At 37.9% G+C, this 26482-nt stretch overlaps 1 protein-coding gene and 1 pseudogene across 1 annotated transcript; one reads left to right on the forward strand and one right to left on the reverse strand.

Annotated features, from left to right (window-relative positions):
• Window positions 1–1653: 1653 nt before the first annotated feature.
• Window positions 1654–22191, reverse strand: LOC131276825 (vomeronasal type-2 receptor 116-like). The gene is made up of 6 exons (XM_058290400.2): window positions 21959–22191; window positions 9560–9851; window positions 7420–8226; window positions 6470–6697; window positions 5546–5669; window positions 1654–2576 (listed from the first exon to the last, which is right to left on the reverse strand). The coding sequence occupies exons 1-6, from the start codon at window positions 22189–22191 to the stop codon at window positions 1654–1656; spliced, it is 2607 nt and encodes an 868-aa protein (XP_058146383.2).
• A 3053-nt stretch (window positions 22192–25244) lies between these two features.
• LOC131276826 (vomeronasal type-2 receptor 116-like) overlaps window positions 25245–26482 on the forward strand; it is a 57939-nt pseudogene continuing 56701 nt past the window's right edge.

Here is a 26482-nt window from a genome sequence, read left to right on the forward strand (position 1 = left end):
AGACAACTGCTGGGGGTGTGTGTGAAATAAATAAATAAATCTTTTTTTAAAAAGGCAGTCATCAATTAGTTTGATCCACATAGCACTTTCTATTAGATAAGCATGACAGGTGGTATTATACTGAGGTTTAGGAGTGTAAGTGACTTTTCAAAGACCAAATAGGGTCTAGGCTTATAAAGTAGATCCATCACATCTATGTGAAATCTCAGAGGTACCGATCTTGAGAAAGGCTCTTTGAAAATGAACAATCTGAATAAGATGAAAGGATCATAAACACCATCATTACCACTGTACTTCCATTGGGCAGAAAGTTGCATCTCCAAAAATGAATTTGATTTTAATTACAATAGAGTTCTTACCCTACCATCCTTCCCTCCTCCTTCCTTGCTTCCTTCCTTGCTTCCTTCCTTCTTCCTTCCTTGTTTCCTTCCTTCCCTCTCCTCTCCCTCCCTCCCTCCCTTTCTCTCTCTCTTATTGACTTTCTTTTTCCTCCATTCTTTTCAAAAAAATTTACATACTTGGCTAATAAAAGAGAATGAGAAATTCAACAGAATGGGATGGAAAATGATTCAAATCCTTTGATCTACTTGCTAAGGCTGAGAATCAAATTTGAATCTGAGTTACTTGATACTAGTAAGTAATTCAATTCTCAATAATTGGAAAAGAAGAATATGTTATTTTCTCAGAAAAAAATGTCAAATATTCTTAGAGATCATATCTAAAACATGTTCTTAAGTAGGACCCCTAATTTAATTAAGATTCTGAATTGCAAAGTAAACATAGTACATCATAAGATTTACAACTAATAAAATGGAATAATATTCCATGATTATTTCTTGAAATCAGGGTAAAACATTAAACTCACTGCATTTCAGAAGCTAATGCTCAGCACATAAAGCTTCCGTCATTCTCTGTATGATCAGACCTGGAATTTACAGAAGCTAGAAAGGAGAACACAAATCCTGTCTCTTTTACATTATCTTCAATACAATTAGCATTTCTGCCAGACACGCTTTTGAGTGGCTTAGACACATTGAGGTTATTCTCTCCAACAAATCCAGAAATGGTGCTGTAATTAGGAACAAAATGTACTATCAAGTATAAAATAAAAGATGTAATCCTATTGAGCATAGGAAACATCGTGGTTTTTGTTCAAGAGGGGAAAAGTCAAATAAATACATTAGGGAGTTCAGAAAAATGAGTTATTTATACATAAGAATTTATTATTCTTAAAATCTGGTCATGGAAATCTGGGAACTAATAAGGAATATTCCATAAATGTTATTGGATCACTAAGACTACCATAAAGAGATGAAAGAAAGGAAATGCTGATAGTGTTTATAAGGGAAATTAGAAAAACAGAAGTGCAAAACAAAGTGGGAGAATTTCTGTAAATTTAGTAATTACACACACAATGAATGCAGAGCACCCATATTCATCAGTGTATTTGATATGAGGAAACAAAAACCTAATTTAAAGTTAAAAATTTAGATGGCTGAAAGATGTGTTCCTGAACACTTTGAGAGAATGTAGGAAATCCATGTGTTAATTGATGGCAAATTACATTATATTTTTATCTAATACCTGAATGCAAGCATGGAATAGATTTTCATCAGTCCCCTGATTTGTTTTAGGAACAAAATGAGTTAAAACTTAAAAAGACTTATTGCCCCCAGAATGTGTTTTATTCCATAACCCATGGTGAGTGTTCTTGTCTGGCCTGAAGAAAATAATATAACACTTTGGAGCAAAGATGCAGCCTAGTAACCCAGCACTGGAAGCCAAGATGGAGAAGATCTCCACAGCTGCCATGACCTTCCCCTTGGTGCTGTGGTAGACAGGGAGGAAAGCGACCCAAACACTGCAGAACACCAACATGCTGAAGGTCAAGAACTTGGCTTCATTAAAGGTGTCAGGCAGGTTCCTGGCCATGAAAGCTACAATGAAGCTCACAAAGGCCAAGCAGCCCAGGTATCCCAGGACACAGTAGAAGGCAGTGGCTGAGCCCTTATTGCACTCGATGATGATATAACCAGGCTCAGAGTGTGCATCTTTATCAACGAATGGGGGAGAGGTTCCCAGCCAGATGCCACAGAGTGTCATCTGGATCAGGGAGCAAAAGGGAATAACAAAGATAGGTGCCCCTGAAATCATCCATTGTCTCATCCTTCTCCCTGGAGCAGTGACCTTGAATGCCAGTACCACTGTGATTGTTTTGGCCAACACAGTGGACACAGCCACAGTAAACACAATTCCAAACGTGATTTGTTGGAGGATGCAGATGGCTGTGTCTGGGCGACCAATGAAGAGTAAGGAGCAGAGGAAGCAGAGCTTGAGGGAGATGAGCAGGATGTAGCTGAGGATCCTGTTATTGGCCTTGACTATGGGAGTGTCTCGGTATTTCACAAAGACCCCAAGAATAACAGTGGTGAGGGAAGAGAAGCAAAGAGCTGTGCAGACCAGAGCCATCCCCAAGGGGTCTCCATAAGCCAGGAAGGGCACAGCTTTTTGGAGGCAGTGATTTCTCTCACTGTTTGCATACTGATGATCTGGACACTTCACACACTCGTCCATATCTGGTGAGAAAAGCAATGTGTCATCAGCTCAGGTTCAGTAATTTTAACTTATTTATAAGTCCCTAAAAGAAACACATTGGGTAATTTTATCCATTTTTGTCAACTTGCATTGACTTCAAGAAAGTGTGTGTTATAATCTGTTTATTTTTCTTCTCTTAAAATTTCTCTTAGAGCTCTGACCTTCTTTCGACATTCAGAACCTCATTTGGATAGGAGATGCTCTTTTCATTCACTGTTGAGTTTTCGTTCAGTTCTTCTTAAAACTTGTACACTGGTGGATAACATATACTCATAAGGGCATCTTTAGACATCCAGTACAAATATGATGTTCCATTACCTGGCCATAAGCTACTTAAATATTCATCTTTGTAAATAATGCCATCCACTTTTCCAACTAGTTACACTAGCTTAAACTCCAGCAATCAACATTCTTTCCAGTTGTACCATGTTCCCTTAGACCATTTACATGCATGTGGTTTAATCTTTGCTATTATGGGGGATGCTTTAAGCTTTTTCACTATGACTTTGGTTTGTAATTTCTTGGTGAGTAATTAATCTGAACACGAGCTCATAAGTGCATTGCACATTTCAAAATGTTTTTGAGGAAAGAGTTTGAGCTCAAGCCATGCCCTTTTGATTGCTGTATTTTCTGTCTCTCTTGTGCTTTAGTAAAAGTACTCTATATATGCTAGGAATGATTTTGCACTGGCTAGATCTATTTTACACATTTTATCCAACTTTGGTCCTTCCCTTCTATTTCTAATTTGGTAAACAATGGTTTTGTTATATATTTTTAAATAATGAATGAACGCTCAATTTTATTCAATATTTTCCTGAATTTTTTTTGAAATGATGGGTTCTCCTTTTCGAGGTGCTCATGTACTGATTTATTTTGCATTAAATAAACTTAGTCACAATAAGTTCTTTATGTTATAGAGCTGGATTTGGATTGCAGCTTTTCTTTTCACCAAATGTGAGTTTAGGCTCAAGAGAAAAATTGACCCATTAATTTTATTTCTTACAGCAATGTTACCAGACTTTGGTACCAATGTTAAGCTCTTCTAGTAAAATTAAATGTGCATTTTTCCAGATTTTCCTAATATCTGGAAAACTTTGTGTAGATAAGGATTCTTTTTTCCTTGAAATTTTGGTTGCATTTTTCAGTGAAGTCATTGGTCCCCCAATTTTTTTTAAATAGATATGTCATTTTAAACTATGGTTTAATATCTTAAGTAGATACGAATATTGTCAGATTTTCCTTTTTTCTTGGGACACTTATGGTAACTTTTATTTTTGTGGAAATTTGAGAATTTATTTTAAATTTTCAAATATATTGACATAAAGTTATTTTTACTATTCTTTATGATTTAATATTTCTGTACATATTCCCCACTTTTAAGTCTTTTCGCTATTTATTATGCAATTTTTCTTAATCATTATTCTATCAATTTATCATAATCTAACAATTTGTCTTCCATTAGATTTAGCTTTGAGTTTTATCCTTTCATATTTGTCTTTTATTACGTTTCCTTTTTATACCTATTATTTTCAGTCTTCCACTTTCTTTAGGTTTACTCTAAGGTTATTATTTTAGCTCATGATACTTAAACATCAGATTTTTTTTACATTTAAATATGCGTACTAATAATACATACATAGGTATATAAAATTTAACATTAAACATTATTCTCTGAGGATACCTTTAGCCTTATCATTAAGACATGAAATGTGGCAATTTCAATTTTAAACATTCCATAAATCCTATCATACTATTTACTTTAAACCATGGGTTATTTAATAGTGTATTTCTTAATCTCCATATGTGTGGAAATTGACTTTGTAGATACACTATTCTTTTACATGTGCACAAGGAGCATTTCCTCAAACTTGCTTATAACCAATGTGTACATAAATCATTTTCCCAAGTTGACTAAATCCAGGTTATATCATTAGAACAACATGTTTTGAAATACTGAAACAACAGTAACCATTTCACGGAATTAAATTGCATATTAACCACCAAAAGAAACTTAGAAATCTACCACCATAGAAGAGTTTCAATAATTTAATATCATGAATATGAATAATTTCAAGATATTAATTATATTACGAGAAGAATATTAAAGACTATTCTACATCATATCTCAAACCCCATCCTGAATATTCTGTGTGATGCTGTCACATAGAAACTCTTTTCCAGTACTCTCAATCTCTGACTATTATATGCAGTGGTGGTTTCCTTTTCTTCATTTATAATAATTTGGCCAAGATTTTATTCCTCCCTTCACTCACTTTACATAATACTAAGTTCCTGCCTCTCTGATGAACCCATGAGACCCATCCCCCCAATGAAGATGTGGGTCAAGAGGTTCCTGTTCAAACATTTACTGTGTGCTTTAAGCATGGACGAAAAAAGTCTATGTCTTTCTCCCCAATTATCTGGGAACTTGAAGAGAGCAGAAACTAAAACTCCTCATTAAGGATAAGTTAGATCATCCTCATTTGTACTCAATAGAAATAAATATTTCTAAAATCATTCCCAAACATTCTGAGCATCTGCTCTGTGTCATAAACAGTTTTAGGCACAGAAACCGAGGAAGGTCTAAACACATTACTTAAATATAATCTAAACAAGCTTTCCCTCAATATGGAAATCAGGTAATTGTAACACCATGTATTAAATTCCAAGAGAGGGAGGAAAGGTGTATTAATTTGGTGGTATCAACAAAAGGGATTCCTAGAGACTATTTGGCTTTACATGTGTCTGAACAATGACACAAATAAGCTAGTTCTGGGCAGAGAATTGTTGTCATTTCAAAGGGAAATATTTTTTATTGTAAAAATGAAATTACTAAATAAAGGAAGGAAGAATTTTGTTTCTTTAGTTGTCCTCCAGATTCTTTCTAATACCTTGTATGAATTTTGGATATAAAGGAGATTTGGGGACATTTTTGTGGGCATAAACTTACCTGTCTCATTGGAAATCTCATTCTCTGGGCAGGGAGTGCAAAGAAAACAACAGGCAGCCCTTCCCTCATGAAAGGTTTTCCTGAATCCAGGAAAACACTTCTCACTGCATACAGATTTAGGAGTCTGGGAAGAAATCAGATATATGCTTTTAAAAGTGAGACTTTAATTCACCAGTATTTAAATTGTTGGGGTATTGGAGCATCAACAAATTTAAATTTCAAATACCTAAGTCAAATTAATTGATAAGATATCAGGTTTATTACATGATATGAAATATAACAATTTAGATATGTATCTTTAAATAAATGTTTTCTTTTTCCATCCTTTGGATAGTAGGTGGGAAAATTTATCAAGTGAAAAGGTAAGTGGTTAAAAGAATAATTAGGTCATTTACTTAGCAGGAAGGAAGGCAGACAGCCTCTGTGATGGTTAGGTTACAGTGTTATCATGGTCAGTGTTTGGTCAAGTAAACTCTGGGCTAATTGTTATAAAGGATATTTATGGACGTTAGTCATCATGTAATAAACTGCATAAATGGCTGGTTACATGTACAATCAACCAGGGAGATTTCTGTCAACAAAGAATGAGGTTTTATACAATCAGTTGACTACCTTAAAGGGGGAATTGATTTCAGGATTTGGAGAGAATTTCCCAGCTCCTGTTTGGACAGGCAGCGTCTCCTGGGAACTGATCAAGGGTCTTCATGGGACCTTCATTGGAGCCCCTGTTTTCAGCCTGCCTGCAGAATCTGGACTTGGCCATCCCCGTGGTCACATGAGAGAATTTTATTGAATCTCATACTATTCACAGATACCTCCTGTTGATTCTGTTTTCTTAGAGAAACTTGACCATTACAACCTCCATGACAAGATTTTTTTGTTATGTTGGTGTAATACTATGCATGGTAGTTGGATCCTACCCACCTCTGAAAATCCTGTGGCCCATTCTATCACCTCCTCAGATATAGACAATTGTTGATCTCGTGGCACATCTGAGTCAAAATGTCCTACTTTAACTTTATGTCCAAAACCTTCTGGGAAATTCCAAAAGTTGAGAATGTCATACCGGGCTTCCAATTTCCTTTCATCATCAAAATACACTGGGTCACCAGCAGGATTGTTAAATTGGATGTTCTTCAGAAATGGATGCAGCTAAAAGAGACACACCTGTGAGGAAGTGTGTCCTCTGATAAAGGACAGAACACCAAGGTCGGAGCATCTGATCCTCTGTAATCCCTCCTTCCTAATGCAATTTTATTATTAACATTCAATTAAGTAAAAAAAAAAAACCTTAAGGAGGACTAAAATGTCATAGCATAAAATACTAAGTTTCAGTGGAAAACTCCAAATACAACGAGATCAAAACAATCTGTGAGTGTGGGATACTGACAAACCTATTGGAAGAATCAAATCTAAACACTCTCAATTGCTAACTGAATTCTCCCCAAGCAAGGTCATCAATATCTGAAGAGTTTGCAGAATTAAATGATATAATTTATATACAGTATCTAACACAGTGCCTAAAACTAATTTTAAAAAAGTTTGTCTCTGCTGTCATGCAAGAGTTCAATGGAAGAGGTCTAGGTATTTTATATTAAAAACTTTAGGTGGGCAGAATATTGAGGGCTTTAGTAAGAAGAAGCATTGCCATTGATTAATAACTCCTTCCCTCCCTGCCATTGGCACCTTCCTGTTCATTACCATTTCTGCATTGGGCTAGATTTACCTCCTAGATAGTGAACAAGCAAATCATCTCTTGCACTTTTCAAGAGACAACCCTAAACTTCCTGACTTGAGCATGTGCTGCGTTCCAAGAAATTCATGATTATGACATGTTGTAAAATACACATGCTGTTCTATGGAAGAGGTATTACCTGCCAAGGGTAAACCACCAGTCCATCTTCATTTTCCACTGACCGCATTTGGACATTTTGAAGAAGCATTTCATGAAAGCTCTGAGCCACAGCATACACTGCATTATAAACATTATAACTTCCTTCATTCATGTCCTTGTCAAATAGCCACCAAGGCAACAACTCCAAGGAGGCATTGGGAGGACATTTCTCCAGAGTGTTACAATCAGATTCGGAAACAAAACAATCAAAAGAGAGGTACCACAATTTAGTGAGGTAAAAGTCTTCTGGATATTTTGAAGGTTTAACTGTCTGGATGAATGTTTTGAATCCAGGCATATCAGCAAGTTGGTGTGAAAAAATGAGGGTCCCATGGTGTGAGTCAAGTAAAAAGTTTCTCTCACTGGTGGTAAAATCCCATTGTGAGGTTGTAACCCAAACTTTCCCTAAAACTAAGAGTCTGTATCTCCAAAAGCTCAATCCCATTAGGGAGTCGGAATCACCATAAATGACAGTCACATTCACTGATGATTCTCTGATCCGTAAATGATATTGCCAGTCTTTTGAGCTAATTGGCCTCTCAGTGACAGGGATCATTTCCAAGAAGGCTGCACAGACTCCATTTTTGTCCATCTCTGCTCTCAAGTCCCATAGAAACTTCACACCTCTCTTGTCTTCTGAGATGACTAGTCCCACCCAGTTCCAGCTGAAATGGAGCAGCATTGAGACCATTGCAAGGGTCAGAGATGTGTCCTTGGGAGCCAACTGATAAAGAGATGACCACTTGCCATCATCACTCAGTTGTGGGTCATAGAGGCCAAAAGCAAGCTAAAGGTAGGAGTGAAAGTGCCAGTATGAGAATGAAGATTGGTCTGCAGCACAAAATCAGGTCTGATGAAAATTAAACAATGTATTATTTTTATTTATTTTATTTTTTATTAAATTGTCTTTTTTAAAAATACATAGATCACATAGAATGTTAACTTAAAAAATATGAGGTTCCCACATACCCAACACCCCAATCCACCACTACTCCTACATCAACAACCTTTTTCATCAGGGTAGCACATTCACTGCATTTGGTGAATACATTTTGGAGCATTGCTGCACCACATGGATTAGAGTTTACATTGTAGTTTACACTCTCCCCGCCAGTACATTCAGTATTTATGGCAGGATATTAATGTCCAGCATCTGTCCCTGCAATATAATTTTGGGGAACTCCAAGTCCCCAAAATGCCCCTACATCCCATCTCTTTTCCCCTCTCTCTGCCCTCTGCAACTAGAGTGCTCACTTTCTCCAGATCAATGCTACAGTTTCTTCCATCACTAGTAAGAATATTTCTTTAGTAGAATACCAGTAAGTTTATTCTAATCCATTTTACTCCTCCATTCTGTGGACCCTGGATTGGTGATGTCCACTCCACTTCTATATCAAGAGTGCACTCAGATGTGATTTTCCTACTTTGAGTTGTAGGCACTCTCAGTTCCTAGTTGTGGTGGTTGACCAACTTCAACTTCCCTGTTAGCTGACCTGGATAAGTAGATACAACCGCAGGTACTGGTGCTCCAGAGGGCTACAGAGACACACAGGTCTATGATCATGGCAGCTGACTCTGGAGTTTAGTGCCTTGTCAGTGGACCCTATTTTGGAATTTGTGTTCCTCAGTGTGATGGAGGTGGACTCAGATGTGACCTTTCTACACATGCTGCTTCTGTCACTTTTACTGGAACTGTGGTTAGCGCTGGGGTTGGTGTATATCCAGGAGACTGGAAACTCAAGAATGACCAAATTGCAGCTGGGCTCTGAGTCTCAGCAGAGTTGTAAATCCTACTCACTTGTTCATTAAACAATGTTTTAAACAGGAAAAAGGGAAGATTGGCTCTTCTTATTTTCTAATCATCTCCCAATCCCTGAGACCATAGTGGAAACTAATTGATCAGTTTCAAGGGTCTACTTAACTCCTTTGGCTTTTATTCACTTGGTTTCACATATGTTCTAGAAAATGACATGTGAACATTGCACCATGTCTTTGTATACTGGCTGTAACATTTGAGACATGAGTAAACACAATTCCTTCATGTGACCTTTTCTTTTAAGGCCCGTGAAATTAGCAAAGGAAATATTCATTTATCTCCCCTCCCATCTAATGAGGCTCACCTGTGGAATTTTGTAGAGTTCCAGCAGTGTTCCAATCTGGGCAGAAACTGCCCATGTTGTTCCTGTAAGGGCTGCTACAGACTTGCTCTCTTTCCTACAGGTGTAATTAGGAATGTCCTTGCCCAGTCCTGATTGCCAAATGATGGGATTCTCCAATGTCCTTTGTTCACTGTGTAATGAATTGTACAGATCAAATCCCAAAGTAATGTTGGGCAAAAGATGGGGGTTCCTGTTGATCTCTTCAATAGCAAAAACCAAGGCCAGAACATACTGGTAGTTCTTGGTCTGAAACCTGTATGGAATGCCAAGTTATATTTAGGCAGAAAACTCAAATCATGATTCTATTCAAATTCAATAAAATTACTAAATTAAGGATGAAAGCACAAGTAGACTCATTCTAGATTAGCTCTTCTGAAGCCTTGGAACGTCGGCTAATCCTAAAAGAGCTAAAAGGTATTTGCATGCTATGATTGAATTCTGCATTCCTGGAGGAAGATGATACTGTTTACAAAGGAAAGTGTAATGAGTGAAAAAATTCATAAAGAAGTTTTAATTTATTCTTTATGTCAGGAAACAAGAATGATTTCTTCATATTCACACATTATTAAATGGTTTATATAATAGCAGGATTATTGACATGAGTTTAGAGTAATTCCAACTGAAGGGCATATCTCTCCAAAATTTCATTTCCACAGCATAAGCAGAATTGGATGAGAGAGGCAGAGGAGCATAACATCTGTTTGGTGAGAAGCGTCCACAAGAAGACTGATAATCAATTAGCCTTAGGTTCTACCCCATCAAGTTGTGGACATGCCCTCTTCCAGTGGTGACATACTGGGAAGAATGTCAGAACACAGAATAGGAAGAATCATGCAAGGCAGGAATATTTGGGAGAAGAAAACTGATGAAGTGCAAGGTGATCCCTACCTATACCTAACAGGACTGGAAACACTCTAGTATACTAAAGGGAAAGGTGTCATGATGTTTAGAAAGTCTCTTAACCATTTCTTAATTAAAATATTACAATAATAACATTAACAATTAATCCAAGATCTTCCTTTGTACTCCCTTCATATGACCCTAATTCTTTTGATCTTTATTGCTGATTTGTGTCCACTTCCTTTATTAATAACTCATTTTGCAGGACAAATGAAGTTCCTTTCATTTTTTTTTTACCTGGCAACTGAACTTCCAAGAAGAACAAAAGTCTCCTGCATCCATTTCAAATATTCTTTTTCACAGGCTTGATTAACACACTAATAGCTATCGCTTACTGTACATTTCAACAGTTGGACACAGGTTTCTACATGTGCTCAATCAATCAAACTTGTTAAATTTTTCAAATATAATTTATATTTAGTCGATATATGTAGTCATTTCAGAGAGAAATATTGAAATTTCTCACTATGATACCTTGTTTATACCTTGTTTCATTGTTTATTTGAGGATATTATATATTTATATGTTTATAATAATTGCTATTTCTTTGTGAAGATTTGAACCTTTATTTTTATGAATGTACAACTCAATGCCTAAGGAAGCATTTTATCCTCATTCATATATAAATATACTTACCTCTGGTTAATTATGGTTATTATCTTTAGTATTCTAAGGTACCTTTATTGCTAAGTATACACATTGGCTTTCAGGTTTTCATTTTTCTTTAAATGTGTCTTATAAACACATTTTACAAGGAGGTAGGATGGTATAGTCTCTATGGAAAAAATTGAATTACCTAGTAGAAATCTCTTCCACAATATAGAAAAAAGAAGGAGCACCATAACCATGACAAACACCAAGAGAAAATAATATGAAATTATCATAAAATGTACTATTAGCAAATTATATAATAGTTTACTATCAGTCTTCATTTTTCTGCAATGATAAAAAAAGTGCACACTCAAAGAAGTAGATAAAGCATTAAAGAACATTGAGCATCTAACTGAGTATATTTGTTTAGGAGAAGAGTATTTTCTTAATATGATTAAACACAAAAAGAAAAATGCACTCGAATTGAGAACTTAGACTTTGCTTAATGCAAAGATAGTGAATCAAAATTGGAGGTGGCTGAAGGTCAGGCATGGAAGGATCACCCCCACACAGGGGCTGATCTGCACAGTCTAATACTCTCCCCATTCAGGATCTGAATGAGCCAAAACCATTAGCCAAGTTTGCTGATGCAGAATGTCATATGCTTCATGTATTGCGGTATGTCCTGTGCTTGAAGAATCCCTGAACAAAAAGCATTCTCTTTAAAATCAAGGGGAGGATGAGGTCTGTTAATTCCAGGATTGCTTTTACCTTACTGGCATTGCTAGCCTATTACAAAACGCAATAAAATAACAGGCAAAAAAGAATGGAAAGAAAGGAGCAAACCACAATCTTGCTGGAAGCAAGATGATTCACATAGAAAACCCAAGACAAAATGTGAAAAGTATTTGTAATTGATAAGGAAGTAGTCAATCAAATATAGACAACACAACGTTTAAATATAATATCAATAATTTATTAAGCTTTATGGGAAATAGATATGATAGCAATAGATTAAATTAAATTCTTAATGTTAATAATGTTATAATATTGGGCATTTTCATTTATATTTTTAATACAAATATTAATTAATATAATTAATAATTGATGCCATTAAGACATATTTTAACAACAAATTCACTGTAAATTTACCTATAAATAAATTTGTCCGTTACCTGTGAACAAGACCACAAAGCTCTACTGAGGAAAATAAGTGCATGACAAACAGGGAAGTGGGTCTAATTCAGTGGATGTAAGAGGTCCCACACTCAATCCGTCGTACATCCCCAAAAATATTACAACCATGTCAAGAGTCTACAAACGTTCTATAAATGTTTAGTAGTATTATTATTGAATTAACGAAAGTTTTCTGATAATGATTGAAGTAATGAATGCAGAAATATGTGATAATACCAAATATCATTGATTGTACACTTTTGATGAATTGTATGCTTTATGAATATGTATCAATAAAATTGATTGTTTAAAAAAAAGTTAGCACAATTAGTAGAGTACCAGTTACCAGGGCGCAGAAGATGAGGTAAAGGAGAAGGTGGAATTATTTTTTAGTGCTTATGGATATTTTCTTAGAGATGATGTACACATTTGGGTAATGGATGTTGGTGATGGCAGCACAATAATGTGAATATCATTTGGAAAATTTAGGTGGTATGTATGTTACTATAAACTATTTTTAGAAATCACTGAGACATTTATAAAGTTAATGTTAATACAGCTTGAGGTTTCTGGAAATATGGTAAGTTCAGGAAATTATTGAAATAATTGAGAACACTATGGGGAGAATATAGCAGAAAAACCAATAATTGTAATATTTAATTAGGCACAATATTTTAAATAGAATGGGAATGGCATTGGAAGATATGAATAAATCAACAGGACAGAACAGAAAAAGGAGACTTAATCTGTGTTTAAGTGACTGTTTCACGCATTATCAAGCTGGTCTTGGAATAATGAACTGTTTGATTAGTGGTGAAAGTATATAATTTTGGAATATACAATTGAGGTAATCTACTACATACTTGAGGCAAAATCTTTCCAATTCTCAGAGGAAACACAAAGTATTAGAATAAGCATATCTATTTATCAACCTGTAGATTAGGGAGATATGGCCAAAAAGGCACTCAAAATAAAAGAAAATATACCTAAATTTTACTTGAACTGAAAGTTCATGTTGTTTTTTATTTAAAGATACGTTACAGAAAAATATTTAAAGCTAGCAACAACATAATGATGAAATGAATTTTTAATGAAAATGCTCTTGTTAATTCCACTAACAACAATATTCTTAAAAACTGAAAAGGCCTAGAAGTGAATAGAAAAATGGCCAAAGCCTTGAAAGGCAAATCGCCACACCCCAAGGTGGTTTGAGTGGATAGCAGAGTGTAAGAAGAAGAGCAGTTAGTGCTTCCTCTTCAGTCAGACATTACACCACTCTTTCCCTCGGCCTTATAGGGTTCTTAAAGCAAGCTGGCACAGATGAGAAAAGTTGGCCTTCTACCCCAGGAAATTCATCTCGAAATGTCCCTGGATGAACCAAGCTGTACTCCTGCATTAAAAGACAGCAATCAGCAGCATCCTTCAAAATGAGGTGTGTGCATCAGTCATTGATGACAATGGGACAAATATATTTTGGAAAATTATAGAGAGGAATTAAGCAGGGAAGCATTAGAGAGATATTAAAGAATGGAAGAGATAGGCAGACAAATATCCAGAAATGGAAAGACAGAAAATTTAGTTGCAAACTCCTTTGAAGGAGAAAGGTGTCCCAAATTTCTAACCCTTCCATCCCCTGTCAAAATTTTGCAGAACTGCTTGCAAATTATATGCTTCAGGCACTTTCAAAAAAGCATTAACCCATCATTTTACTGAGTGAAATCCCCTCTTCTCACATGAGCAGAACCTGTCTGCTGGAGTCTCCTGAATTATTTTTATCAATTTTTTTTGAAACATGATCCCTTGGAGTTTTACTTCATCAATTCATTAGTTGCACCATCAGATATAGAACTGGCAGCCACAAAAACCTAAAAACGGAGGTAGTTTAAATGCCCACATGAATCAGAATCAAGTTGCAGATGAAAATATCTCACAAATAGTTCATCTCTTATACCTGGTCAGGCAGGCGTTTAAGGAGGCATGAATGAAGCCTGAGAGGTAATGATACAGAGATATTTCAAACAGTAGCCAGATGCCTACGGTAAGAAATCTGTCCATGCATGGAGGACACAGATACCTGGGTCATCTTGGTAAGAATATTAGCGACTATCCTCATGGGGAAAGAATAATTAGCAAACCCTTGTTTGGGGAACAGACCTTTACCTGAAACCTTTTAGCAAAGCTCTAATGCCAAAGGATAGGTTTTCTAAGACATATCACTTGATCCACTGCTTGTGGCAGCAGAGTCAGGGGGAAAGGCAAGGGGAGTGGAGATTTTTTGAGAGGGCTGTCTCACTTGGATCCCAGAACTGGAAAAGGGAAAGACATGGTAACTAAACTGAAGAAAACTAGAATATTCTCATTCCCCTTTGAAAGAAAAAATAGCAGTGGGAAGAAACAAAATAAATTACTCATATTCTGGGTTGTGGGTAGCAGGTGCGAATGAGAGGACAGGTAATGTGGAGAATGTTGATCGAGCCATCGGCAAATTGCCTAGTCAGCATTCAACTTAATAACAATGCAGAAAATGAATGAAAAAGCACTTACTGGGTTAAATAGACTTCCTTGGTAGGCTGTGTGATTCCATCATTTGTTAGAAATGTATAAAGGGGGAAAAAGCCACCTATGATTAGATCTCCATCCTTAAATACACTGGGTTTCATTCTGAGGAAGCAGTTAGGATCAGTTAATTGCCACGCAGAGAGGGGAAGCTGAAGTAGCAGGAAAATAAAAATCAGTGGGTACATCGCAGAAGTGTCTCCATGAATCACAGCCAAAGCTTTACATGTGTGCAAAGTATTTATAAGACAGAGCTGAAATGGATCCTGTAGCCACAAACATATATATAGATATAGATATAGAGATATAGATATAGAGATATATATGCCTATATATATATGTGTGTGTGTGTTTGTGCAGGATATTATTATGACCTGGAAAGGGGAATCTAATTTCTCCAAAGACCTCTTTTTGTTAAGCTTTTCCATATTCTCAAAGTCAGTAGGGGGAACTGAACATATTTTGCCCTTAGGCTCTGCATCTGAGGTCCTGTGCCCAGGTGAAAATCAATGGTTGAAAACATGTTTGGAATATCCTTTTCACCCATAGGCGCTATGATTTCATCAATAAGCCTCCAGGGACCACCTCCTCTCCAGGAAGTTTTAGCCTAAACCTTGTCAGTGCAGCAGGTGTACTCAATGAACTAGTTTCCATCCCATCAGAAGAATGCTGTGTCATGAAGGACTTATGCTGGTCAAGTTTTAGGAAGGGCATCCTGGGATCATGGACTCCAGAGTCCATAGAGATGAGCATCCTAAAACACATAGGTCCCAGTGTAGCCACACAACATATACTATATGGCAGACGCAAGTCATGCCTTTCATTGATAAGTCACCCACATGTCAATGTGTCTGTGTCTGGATAAGAAACAGTCATGCTAAAATCAAAACTTACAAATCAGTACCTTAAGAACAATGTAGAAATAAATGTGCATTTTGAATTACTAAAATTGACACATGTATTTACACCTCAGTCCTTATAAACCATCTTAAACACATTAATCAACAAGTTATACTGATCCATTTCTTCACCTCCAGATTGCTTTCCACTAACATTTGCATTTTTGTGGGAGCATGGCCTTATATTGGAAACTCTTGTCTTTTCTTAACATAAGACAGAGAAAAGTAGCTGGAAAGCACCTCACACATTCTAGCACATTGAACATCTATGGCACATTCAACAACTCTAGTTTTCTGTTACCCTGGTATTAAAAAAAGAGGAGGGGTGCTTATGGCAACTGATTTTGAAGGGAATTTAAAGATGTGCTCATTGGGCAGGCACATCCACTTACAAGTGAATCAATGCTAAAAGCAAGGAATTCTAAGTTGTGGGAATACACATAAATTTATGGTCTACCACACTCAAGTTTGCCTTTTCTGACTAGAGATAGTTAATGATCCCTTAGGCTATGGTTGGTAGAGCTCATGTTACCCCAGAAACAAACAGACAACCTAAACAGACAACAAGGACTTATTCTTTCCTTTTCAGGTAGGAGTGAAGGTCACATGTCACTGTGCTCCACTGTGGCTATTTTGCAGTCTTAGAGGCTGTTAAGTTCCTTTCAATATTTGAGGATATATAGGGATGAATATTATTCCAAAGATTAATGGGAAGTTTGTGGTCCAAGGGTTCAAAATTGGCAGAAAGAGCTATCAAAATGTAAATGCAGTCATATCCAGGTGGCCCTTCCCTGGTGATATTGAGGAAAAATATCCCCTTTTCCAATACATGATGGACTAAAGAAGACCTACATTGTAATATAATTTTTCCCTTCTTAATTCCTGGCTTTGTGACTGAAATTTCAATCATTCTAGTTTTCCAAGAAATTGTTGCTTGCTTCTAGATATGATAAGTAGGCTAATGTGGAATAGTGTGGGGTCAGGAATTGAGACTCCAACTTTTGACGTGGGACTTTGGAAAATGTTTATGAATATAGAGCAATGCATTTGCTCAGAAAGGTGATAAGTCTAGAATCTGAGAGGAAGGTGAAAGCGTTGAAATCTTCTGAATCAGGTATAAATACAGTTTTCAATGAGCTTGTAGTTTTTTAACTTTATTTTTTTAAAAAAATTTAGAGTATAGAAATGTTAGAGCAAAAACATAGGGGATATCAATGGCTCTTCTACCTCCCCCATTCATATTTTCAACTATGAATAACACCTTTCATTCCTGTGGAACACTTGTGTCAATTGGTGAATGTATATTGAAGAATTGCTACAAACCACAGGCTATAGTCAGCATTATGGCTTACACTTTGCACCATGCAAATTTATGGGTTTTATCCTTTATAATGGCTGGTATCTGTCATTGCAAATTTATGCAGAACAATTCCAATGTCTCCAAATTGACCAATATTGCACCTCTTCTTCCCTCACCCTCCCTTCAGAACCTCTGGTGACAACTCTCTTTATATCAGTGTTACAAGATGTTCATAATAGGGGAAAATGTGAGAGAGGGAAGGGTTGGAAGAAATGGGAATTTCCTATATTTTCAAAGAGAATTTTCTGTAACCTAAAAGTTCATTGAAAATAAAGTGAAAAAAATAAGACACTGGGGACCATACAGAACAAAGTATAAACATACATTAAAGATAACAGTATATTCTATTTATAAGACGGTTTTACAAAACATAAATACAAATATAATGAAAGAATAAAAAAGAAGAGTAGCTGTATATGACGGGAAGCATAGAGAGATGGAGAGGTCATGATTTTGCTTTTTGTTTTTTATTTTTTATTATTATTGGGATAATGAGAATGCTCTAAGAATGAATGAAGTAATGGATGCACAAATATGTGGCATCAAATACCATTGATTGTACACTTTGGATGAATTTATGTTTTATTAATACATGACAATACAATTGATTTGTTAAAAAAAATAACAGTTCACAGAGGACTGAGCTTGTAATTTTAAAAACTATACTTGAATATTTATGAAAATCCATCTTCTGTGTTAATGGTTCATGAGAGTTCATTGATGCACACAGGAGTGAATCCTGAATGGAGAGAGAAGAAGTTTTAATACTTAAGATAGCATATTAATATTGCAGTGCACATGAGGAAAATTATTAATAATAAATTTAGTTCGGCAGTCAACAAATGAGAGATTAATTCACTTAGGAAAAATATAACTAATGTGAATTTAAACATGAATCTAAATGAAATATAAGTAAGCTCCTCAAGGAGGCATGTGATAGAAGTATATGCCTTTTATTTCATATGATTTGTTTCTTTTCACACATAACATTCTTTGCTTCTTTGAGTTATGATTGGGGACATTTATGGGACTTGGAGTTGTCCTAAATGATATTGCATGGGCAGGGCTGGTCATTATGCATCCTGCCATAGCCCACTAATTGGACTGGGAGAGAGTGTAAACCACAATGTAAACTATTATCCATGCAGTGCAGCAATGCTATGAAATGTATTCACCAAATGCAATGAATGTGCCACAATGATGAAGTTGTTGATGTGGGAGGAGTAAGTTAGGCTGGGGTGTGTGTTATATGGGAACCTCATATACTTCTTTCCCTTTTTTATTTATTTTTATTTTAAATGTTATATTAAAAAATATAAGAGGTTCCCGTATACCCCAACCTTCACCCCAATCCTCTGACTTCAACAACCCCTCAACCTCCGTGGCACACTCATTGCACTTTGCAAACGTACCCTGGAGCACCACCGCACCACATGGATAACAGTCCACATTGTGGTTTACACTCTCCCACAGTCTACACAGTGTGTTGTAGCAGGATGTATAATGTCCAGCATCTCTCCCTGCAACATCATTCAAGGCAACTAGAAGTCCTGAAAATACCCCCACATCACATCACTTCTTCCCTCAACCCCCTGCAACTACCATGGCCACTTTCTCCAGATCAGTGCTACAATTTCTTCCATTACTAGTCACAATATTTCCATAGTAGAATATCATTAAGTTCACTCTAAACCATATTTTATTCCTCCATCCTGTGGAACCTGCGATGGTGATGTCCACTCTACCTCAGTATCAAGAAGGCCTTAGATTCCACATGGATGCTGGATGCATTTCTCCTGCTTGCAGTTGTAGGCACTCTCAGTTCCCTGGTTTGGTGGTTGACCATCTTCACCTACCTGTTAACTGGCCTGTGTAAGTCCAATGAAGCAGAGGGTAGGAATTGCAACACTCTGGATTTACAGAGGCTCAGGGTCCAGCTGACACATGGACAGTCCAGAGGTTCAAGTCTTCTGAGGATAAACCAACCCTAGTGTGAACTACCGGTTAAGTAAAAGTGACAGAAGAGGCATGTGTAGAAAGGCAACTTTTCTGTGTTGTATGTTTATTCAAAAAATACAGTTAAAAATAATTTTAAAAGGCATATACAATTCATGAACAGATAGATATGATAAAGAAAAAGTAGACAGCATGAAAATAATGAATATTCTAGTCAAAATAAATTATCGAATTAAAATATGAAGAGCAAAATCTTTACCTAAGCTGAACATACTCATTAGAAGTTTGACAATTGAGACATAGTTCTGTGGAAATTATCAAGAACTCACAATAGAGTATGAAAGAGATGAAACATTTTAAGAAAATAAGACTTACAGATTTTCTCTAGAGTAGTTCCAGCATTAAAAATGTTTGAGACGGAAGAAGCAGAGTGAATAACTGAAAATCCAAATTCAAAGAAAAAATGTAGGAGAAATTTCCAAAACATATGATAGATTTTTTTTCCATTTAAAATATAGCCAATGTGTGATAGGTAGAGCCAATAAGAATCAAGCCACCCATGAATACATTGTGGTGAGTTTGTAGACTATGAAGGATTTATTAGTTTCTCCAGGAACCATAAAGATCAGATTACTGACAAAGTGCCAAAGTATAACACAATAAAACAAACAAGAAAATATTAGCATTGAATTCAGGATTTATTGAATTTCCAGAAACACTTGTGAAGGTAGCATAGAAGAAAATTATCATGTGATGCTGTTCCTCTTAATTGTTAGAAGTAACACATTCCTGGGCTTTGTCACTTTTCTGGCACTAATCCTTTTTATTCCTTGAAATGGCGGTCAATGCATCATCCTATTTTGCTTTGCCTTAATTCTTGTTCCTTTCCCTCCTCTGCTGGATCCTACATATGCTGCTTCAAAATAGTTTGTTTTTGCCTTCTATTTGAGATAAAACCCTGAAGTAGCTGCCAAACACCAGCCAGTATTCCTCTACACAAAACTTCCAATAATTCAGATCACTTCTCTTTCCTTTTACCTTTTCTAGTAGGGTCTGTGATCATTCTGCTTTAAACCACACATGGATACCAGATGAAGGTCATGACTTAATGACTTCCAGAGGAAATACATGCCTCCTAGGCCAGCATTAAAAGACCTTCAAGATCTGGTCCAGCCTAGTGACTCTTTTCCTCTGCATGAACCCAAGTCTTAATAAAAATGGTGTCTCTACCCCTGGTACTTAAGCCAGTTCTTGAGTCAACGCTGGGCCTAATTTATACATTCAACCTCACATTAATAGAGCCTGTGCATAAATTTAAACTTATTCTATATCCAAGTGTGCCTAGTTCCCTGGAAAGCCAACTGAAATGAATAAACTCTAGAGGCTTTGGATATTCAGGGAGGTGTTAATTAAAGATTAACTGGAATATGGAGGGTTCATGCTAAAAGCTTACCTGGAATGTGGAGAATATGTGTTAATTGAAGTTCACCTGGAGGATATAACCTATTTGATACTCAGATAAAACACTTGAAGAAACTAACAAAAATTCCTTTTGCATATAAGCACCATTTGACACCCCACTCCTACATCCTCTGTATAAAAAGAACCCAAAATTCTTATTCAGGGCTCAGTTTTTATTAGGACAAGTGTATTCCAAGTTTGGCAAGTTGTAACACATCTTTCTTCTCAGAATTCTTGCCTCCTGGCCTTCAATATCATGCACGTCCGACTTCTCTCTACTACAACATCTCTGGGGGCTCATCTTGAGAAGGTCAGAGGCAGCACAGTTGATTGGCCCTCCAAGACATCTCTGAGTAGCCTGGGAGAGCTCAGGTAAACCCTGCCCTGGGTATCCCTGAACTCTCCTTTTGATTCAAATGTGGTTGGGACTGCACAAGAGCCCTCCTGGAGAATCGAGAGACACTGGAGAGTTCAAGGGACCTTGAGAATGAAGCAAAGAGTTCTTCACACCAGAAATGTAAGACACCCAGGGGCAAAACCCAGGAAAGGCATTAATCTGAAAAAAATAGGACAGGAATCTGATCAGCTCTCAAGAGGAGACCCCAGTACTCCTTAGAAAAGAGAGGAAGCCATCTTCTCTAGGTCCAAGAAAAGAAAGGGATGGTTGTGTGTGTGATTGTGGAGGCTGAGTGAGATGAGTGAGATGCCTGAGTGAGGGCCATTACAGAGTCCTGATCCATGGTTCTGTGGTGAACTCATCTAGTCAAGGGTGATTTGGATGGCCTCCCTGCAAGGGGACCCTCTTCTGAGTTGGGTGTTTATACCGACCTGCTAAGGCTAAGAGGTACCATAAGTTCCTGAGAGGCAGGTGGCTGGAAATGGATGAAGCTTTGGGCTGAGTGAGTGTTGTGCAGCATGGGCACAAGGTGGAAACATGGGAAACCCACAAAGTAGGACCACATTAGGTTGTATGCTAAAAAACTTTCCCCGAGTATTCAATAGAGAAGTATTTATCATAAAGTTCCAGCCAGGAAAGCTTAAAATAGTTTCTGAATTAGAATGGCCAACTTTTGGCATGGGCTGGCTCCAGGAGGGCACTTTTGACCCCCAGATCATCCATAAAGTTCACAACACAGTAACCAGAAAACCAGGGCACCCTGACCAGTTCCCCTAAATCAATGCCTGGCAATATGTTATAAGACAAAATCCACTCTGGTTAGGGAAGGTACAACTAAAGAAGCCAGGATTTGCCTAATACAAAAACCCAGAAGAGCTGTCCCAATGAACCAAGCCAAAAAAGCACTGTGCAAAGTTTCCAGAGGAAGTACGCCCCAAATCCAGTGCCAACCCACCCATTCTAGAAGGGCCAAATGAAAATTACCTCCTGCCACCCTATGCAATTGCTGCTACATGGGCTATGATAAGGAATGAGGTGAGCCAATTTCCCTAAGTAGTGCTCACCTGTTGCCATCTGTGCTCAGAAGTGCACCCCCCACACCATTCCCACAGCTGCCTTTATCGCCATCCACACCAGGGAATGCACCTACACCATCTCCACAGCTGCCTTTATTGCAATCTGCATCAGGAGGTGTAACCACTCCATCATCACAGCTGTCTTCGTCATCATCTGCACTGAGAAATGCAGCACAGCTGCCCACACAGACATTTGCCCCTGTCAGCCCAGTGCTGACCATCAGTCAGGAAGGAGTCCCTGAAAAACAACAACTCAGATCATGGGGAGCCTCAGAGGAAGGGGGAGCAGGGAGAACGTCATTCCTACTCTGCGAAGCCCAAACTCAGGTTTATTATGATGCAGATGGCCAGATTCAAGGGGGAAACTATATATATGTGTACCAGCTCTGGACTACAATGGACTAATTTAACTGGAAAAGCCATACCCCACCATACTTGGAGAAGCCTCAGTTCAGGGTTGACCTCGTCCAGTCCATCAAACCCACCTGTGCTGATTGTAAACAACTCATTATGACCTTATTTAACTTTGAAAAAGAATGTGGGTCACACAAGGGGCTATACCCTGCCTCAGAGAGCACCCACCTGAGGGAACCTTGGACAGTGACCAAAATGCCCACACCCAGTTCCCAGTCAAGGACCACCAATGGGATACCAATCACACAACTGGCCTCAACTGACTAGAAACTTTACATAGGACCATAGTCGACATTTTCAGAGCTGGGAGTCAAAAAGCAATAAACATGGCAAAAACCACTGAAGTCCTACAAACTTTCAATGAAAGTCTGGCTCAAATCTATGAGAGACTATGGTAAGCATTTTGTGTCTACACAGCCTTTAACCCAGATGCTCCCAAAAGCCAAACAATGGTCAATGCAGCATTTGTTGCACAAGCACGGGCTGCCATCTCAGAAAGCTACAAAAGTTGTATGGCTTCACTGGAATGAATATTTCTGAGTTCTTGGAAATAGCCACCAAGGTTTACTCAATCGTGATGTAGAGACCAGGAGGGAAGTGAACCGGAAGATGAAAAAAGTAGGCTTTCTCCCAGCAACAATCGTCAATGGATGCAATCCTGTGTCAAGGGAAATAAACCGGGAAACCCCTGCCTCAAGAAGAGAGAGGCGCCCACCCCTAGGGTGAAATCACTGTGCATACTGTGGGGAGGGGGTCATTGGAAGCAGGAATGTCCTAGCTGGCCACTCTACCACATTGCTGAAAAATAAGCAGCCAAAGCATTAGCCAGGAGAGCTAGGGGAATGTCACAAACTTAATATTTGGTTAGCAAAAATTCAGAAGGAAGACCTGCAAATCACTTCTTTGGACTTGCAGGAATACAAGACTCTGATTGTGATTATTAGGACAGACCACGCTCCTATTTTCTCTGCCCCACAGAGCCTATGGTTGGAGTCCAAATTGGGGGTTTCTCCATACATATGATGGTCAACCCTGGGACTGAGCACTCTGTAATGCCCAACCTAGTCCAGGCATTATAAAAAAGACAAGCCACTATCATGGGGGCAATTGGTAAAAGTTCCCAGCAACTATTTCTCCATACCAGGACCTGCAACACTGGGGGTTAGGATATCATTCATGAATTCTTATATCTCCCAGAGTGCCCCCTCCTGTGTTAAGACTTGCTGTCCAAACTACAGGCTCAAATTATCTTTAATGCCACGGGGCAATCCACAGTAACACTGGACCACCAAGCCCTCCAAAAATAGTGCTAACCCACCCCCTGCAGGAGGAATGAGACTGTTTGGCCTCAGGGAAACTCGCCAATCAATGGCCACACAGCTCCCCTTCAAAATGTGTCCAAAACATGGGCAGAGGGCAAACCAAAGTGGATGGCACATGACATTCCTCCAGTTATTATTGAAACAAGCCCACACAGAGTCCAATTAGCATAAAGCAATATCCAGTTTCACCTGAAGGGCAAGAAAAAGTCTGGTACATATTTAGAGATTGCTGAATGAAGGCACACTAAGACCATGCCAATCTCCATGGAATACTCCACTCTTCCCAGTTAAAAAGGCTGATGGGGATTACCACCCAGTCCAGGACTTGCGAGCAGTCAACTCAGCAGTAATAACTCTATATCTTGCAGTCCCTATCCATACACTCTCCTCAGCTTGATATGCTCAAAGGAAATCTACTTTTCATAACTGAATCTTGAAGATGCCTTCTTCTGCATTCAGATAGTGCTCCAGAGTCAAATAATTTTCATCTTTACCTGGGACAATCTGAACTCCAGCAAAAACCAGCACGTAAGTTGCACACAACTTCCTCAGGGATTTTAAAATGTACCCACTATTTTTGGACAAGCCCTGGCCAGTGATCTCAAATCCTTTAAACCAGAAAGCCATAATTGTTTTCTCCTCCAATATGTAGATGACCTCATCCTTGGAAGTGCCAACTATGAAGATATGCTGGTGGAACCCATGTCTTTTTAAAACATCTGCAACAAAAGGGCTATCAGGTGTCCAAGAAAAAAGCCCAAATCTGCCTACCTCAGGTCAAATATCTAGGTTATAAAAGAATGCAGGGGCTCCATGAATGGGAACTTGAAAGAAAGTAATCAATCTGTTGCCTCCCTGAACGCAACAGCCGCCAAAAGTTGTAAGAATTCCTTGGAGTAACTGGATTCTGCCGCATTTGGACCCCCAAATTTGGGGTCCTCACATGCCCTTTATATGAAGCCACAAAAGGGGGAGATAATGACTACCTGCTGTCAGTAATCCCACAGAAGGATGCTTTCAATGCTTTTAAACAAGCTCTGATGGAAGCACCGAGCATTGAACTTCCAGATCTCAGAAAACCTTTCTACATATATGTTCATAATCACCAAAGTATTGCACTAGTACTCACTCAATACTCGGGTTCCTGGCAAAGACCTGTAGCTTATCTATCCAAACAACTGGACACTGGAGCCCAAGGATGGCCCTCATGACTGCAAGCTGTAGCAGCTGCAGCAATACTAACACTAGAAGTCATAAAATTAACTCTTGGGCAACCTATACATTTTTAGTTTCCACATGCATTAATCACAAACTTATAAGCCAAAGGAACACAGTGGCTGACTAACAGTGGCCTGATTAAATATCAAACCCTATTTTGTGAACATCTATCCATCCAACTGGAACTTGTAAAAGCCCTGAACCCTGCTATTCTGCTACACATCAAGCTGGGAATTCCAACCGAAAACTGTCTGCAAACATTGCAAGAAGTTCATTTCAGCCAGCTGGACATTCAAGACCAGCCACTACCAAATCCCAACATGGAGTTCTTCATGGATGGGAGTAGTTTTACTCAGAGCAGTGATCAGCAAGTGGGATATGCTGTAATAACATCTGAGACCATAGTAGAGGCCCAGCTCCTCCCGGGTAACACATCAGCACAAAAAGCCGAAATATTGCCCTTACCTGAGCCCTACCACTGTGGCTGTGGCCAAGATTAACATCTATGCAGATTCCAAATATGCCTTTCTTACTCTGCATGTACCCAGATCAACTTCAAGTCCTGAAAATGTTCCCAATCATATCTCTTCTTCCTCTCCCTACCCTCAGCAGCTACCATGGCCACTTTCTCCACATCGATGCTACAATTTCTTCCATTACTAATCACAATAGTTCCGTAGTACAATATCAGTAAGTCCACTCTAGCCCATACTCTATTCCTCCATCCTGTGGACCCTGGGATGTTTATGGCCACTCCACTTTTATATCAGGGGTGGTCTTAGATTCCACATATATGATGGATGCAATTGTCCTGTTTGCAGTTGCAGACACTCTTATAAGTGCCTACTTACCACAGTAAGTCCAATAAACCAGAGGGTAGGTGTTTCAAGTCTGAATAATTTTCTTATGTTAAGCAATCATGCATCCTGGAATAAATACCACATACTCATGAAGGATCACTCTTTTTATCGCCTGTTGAATTCGATAAGCTAGCTTTTTTTGAAGGTTTTTGCATCTATATTCAAATGGGAAATTGTCCTTGGTTTTCTTTACTTGTGAGATCTTAAAGTAGCTTTGGGTTCACAACAACTTTAGCCTTTAGAATAAATTATGAAGAGATCCCAATTTAGAAGAGTTTGTGAAGTATTGGAAATAATTCTTCTTTGAATATTTGATAGAATTCATCTTTGAAGCTGGCTGATCCTGGACTTTTCTTTTATGGAATGTTTTTACTTACTGATGCAATCCGTTAACTTGTTATAAGTCTGTGGAGACCTATTTTTTCTTGAGTATGTTTACATAAGTTGTATGTTGATAGGAAGTTGTACATTTCTTTTTCTAGATTGTTCCCATACCATTTTCTAAGCTTTCACTTATAATCCTTTAATATCTGCAATTTCTAGCAATGTCCTCAGTTTCAATTTAGATTTTATTAATTTGCCTCTTCCCTTTTTCTTTTTCAATGTCTCTAAAACTTTGAAACTTTATTGATCTCTCCCAAGAACCAACTTTTTATTTTATTTGATCTCTCAATTTTTTTTCCATTTCATGTGTCTCC

Source organism: Dasypus novemcinctus, chromosome 30, assembly GCF_030445035.2.
Source record: "Dasypus novemcinctus isolate mDasNov1 chromosome 30, mDasNov1.1.hap2, whole genome shotgun sequence".
NCBI classification, from domain to species: Eukaryota; Metazoa; Chordata; class Mammalia; order Cingulata; family Dasypodidae; genus Dasypus; species Dasypus novemcinctus.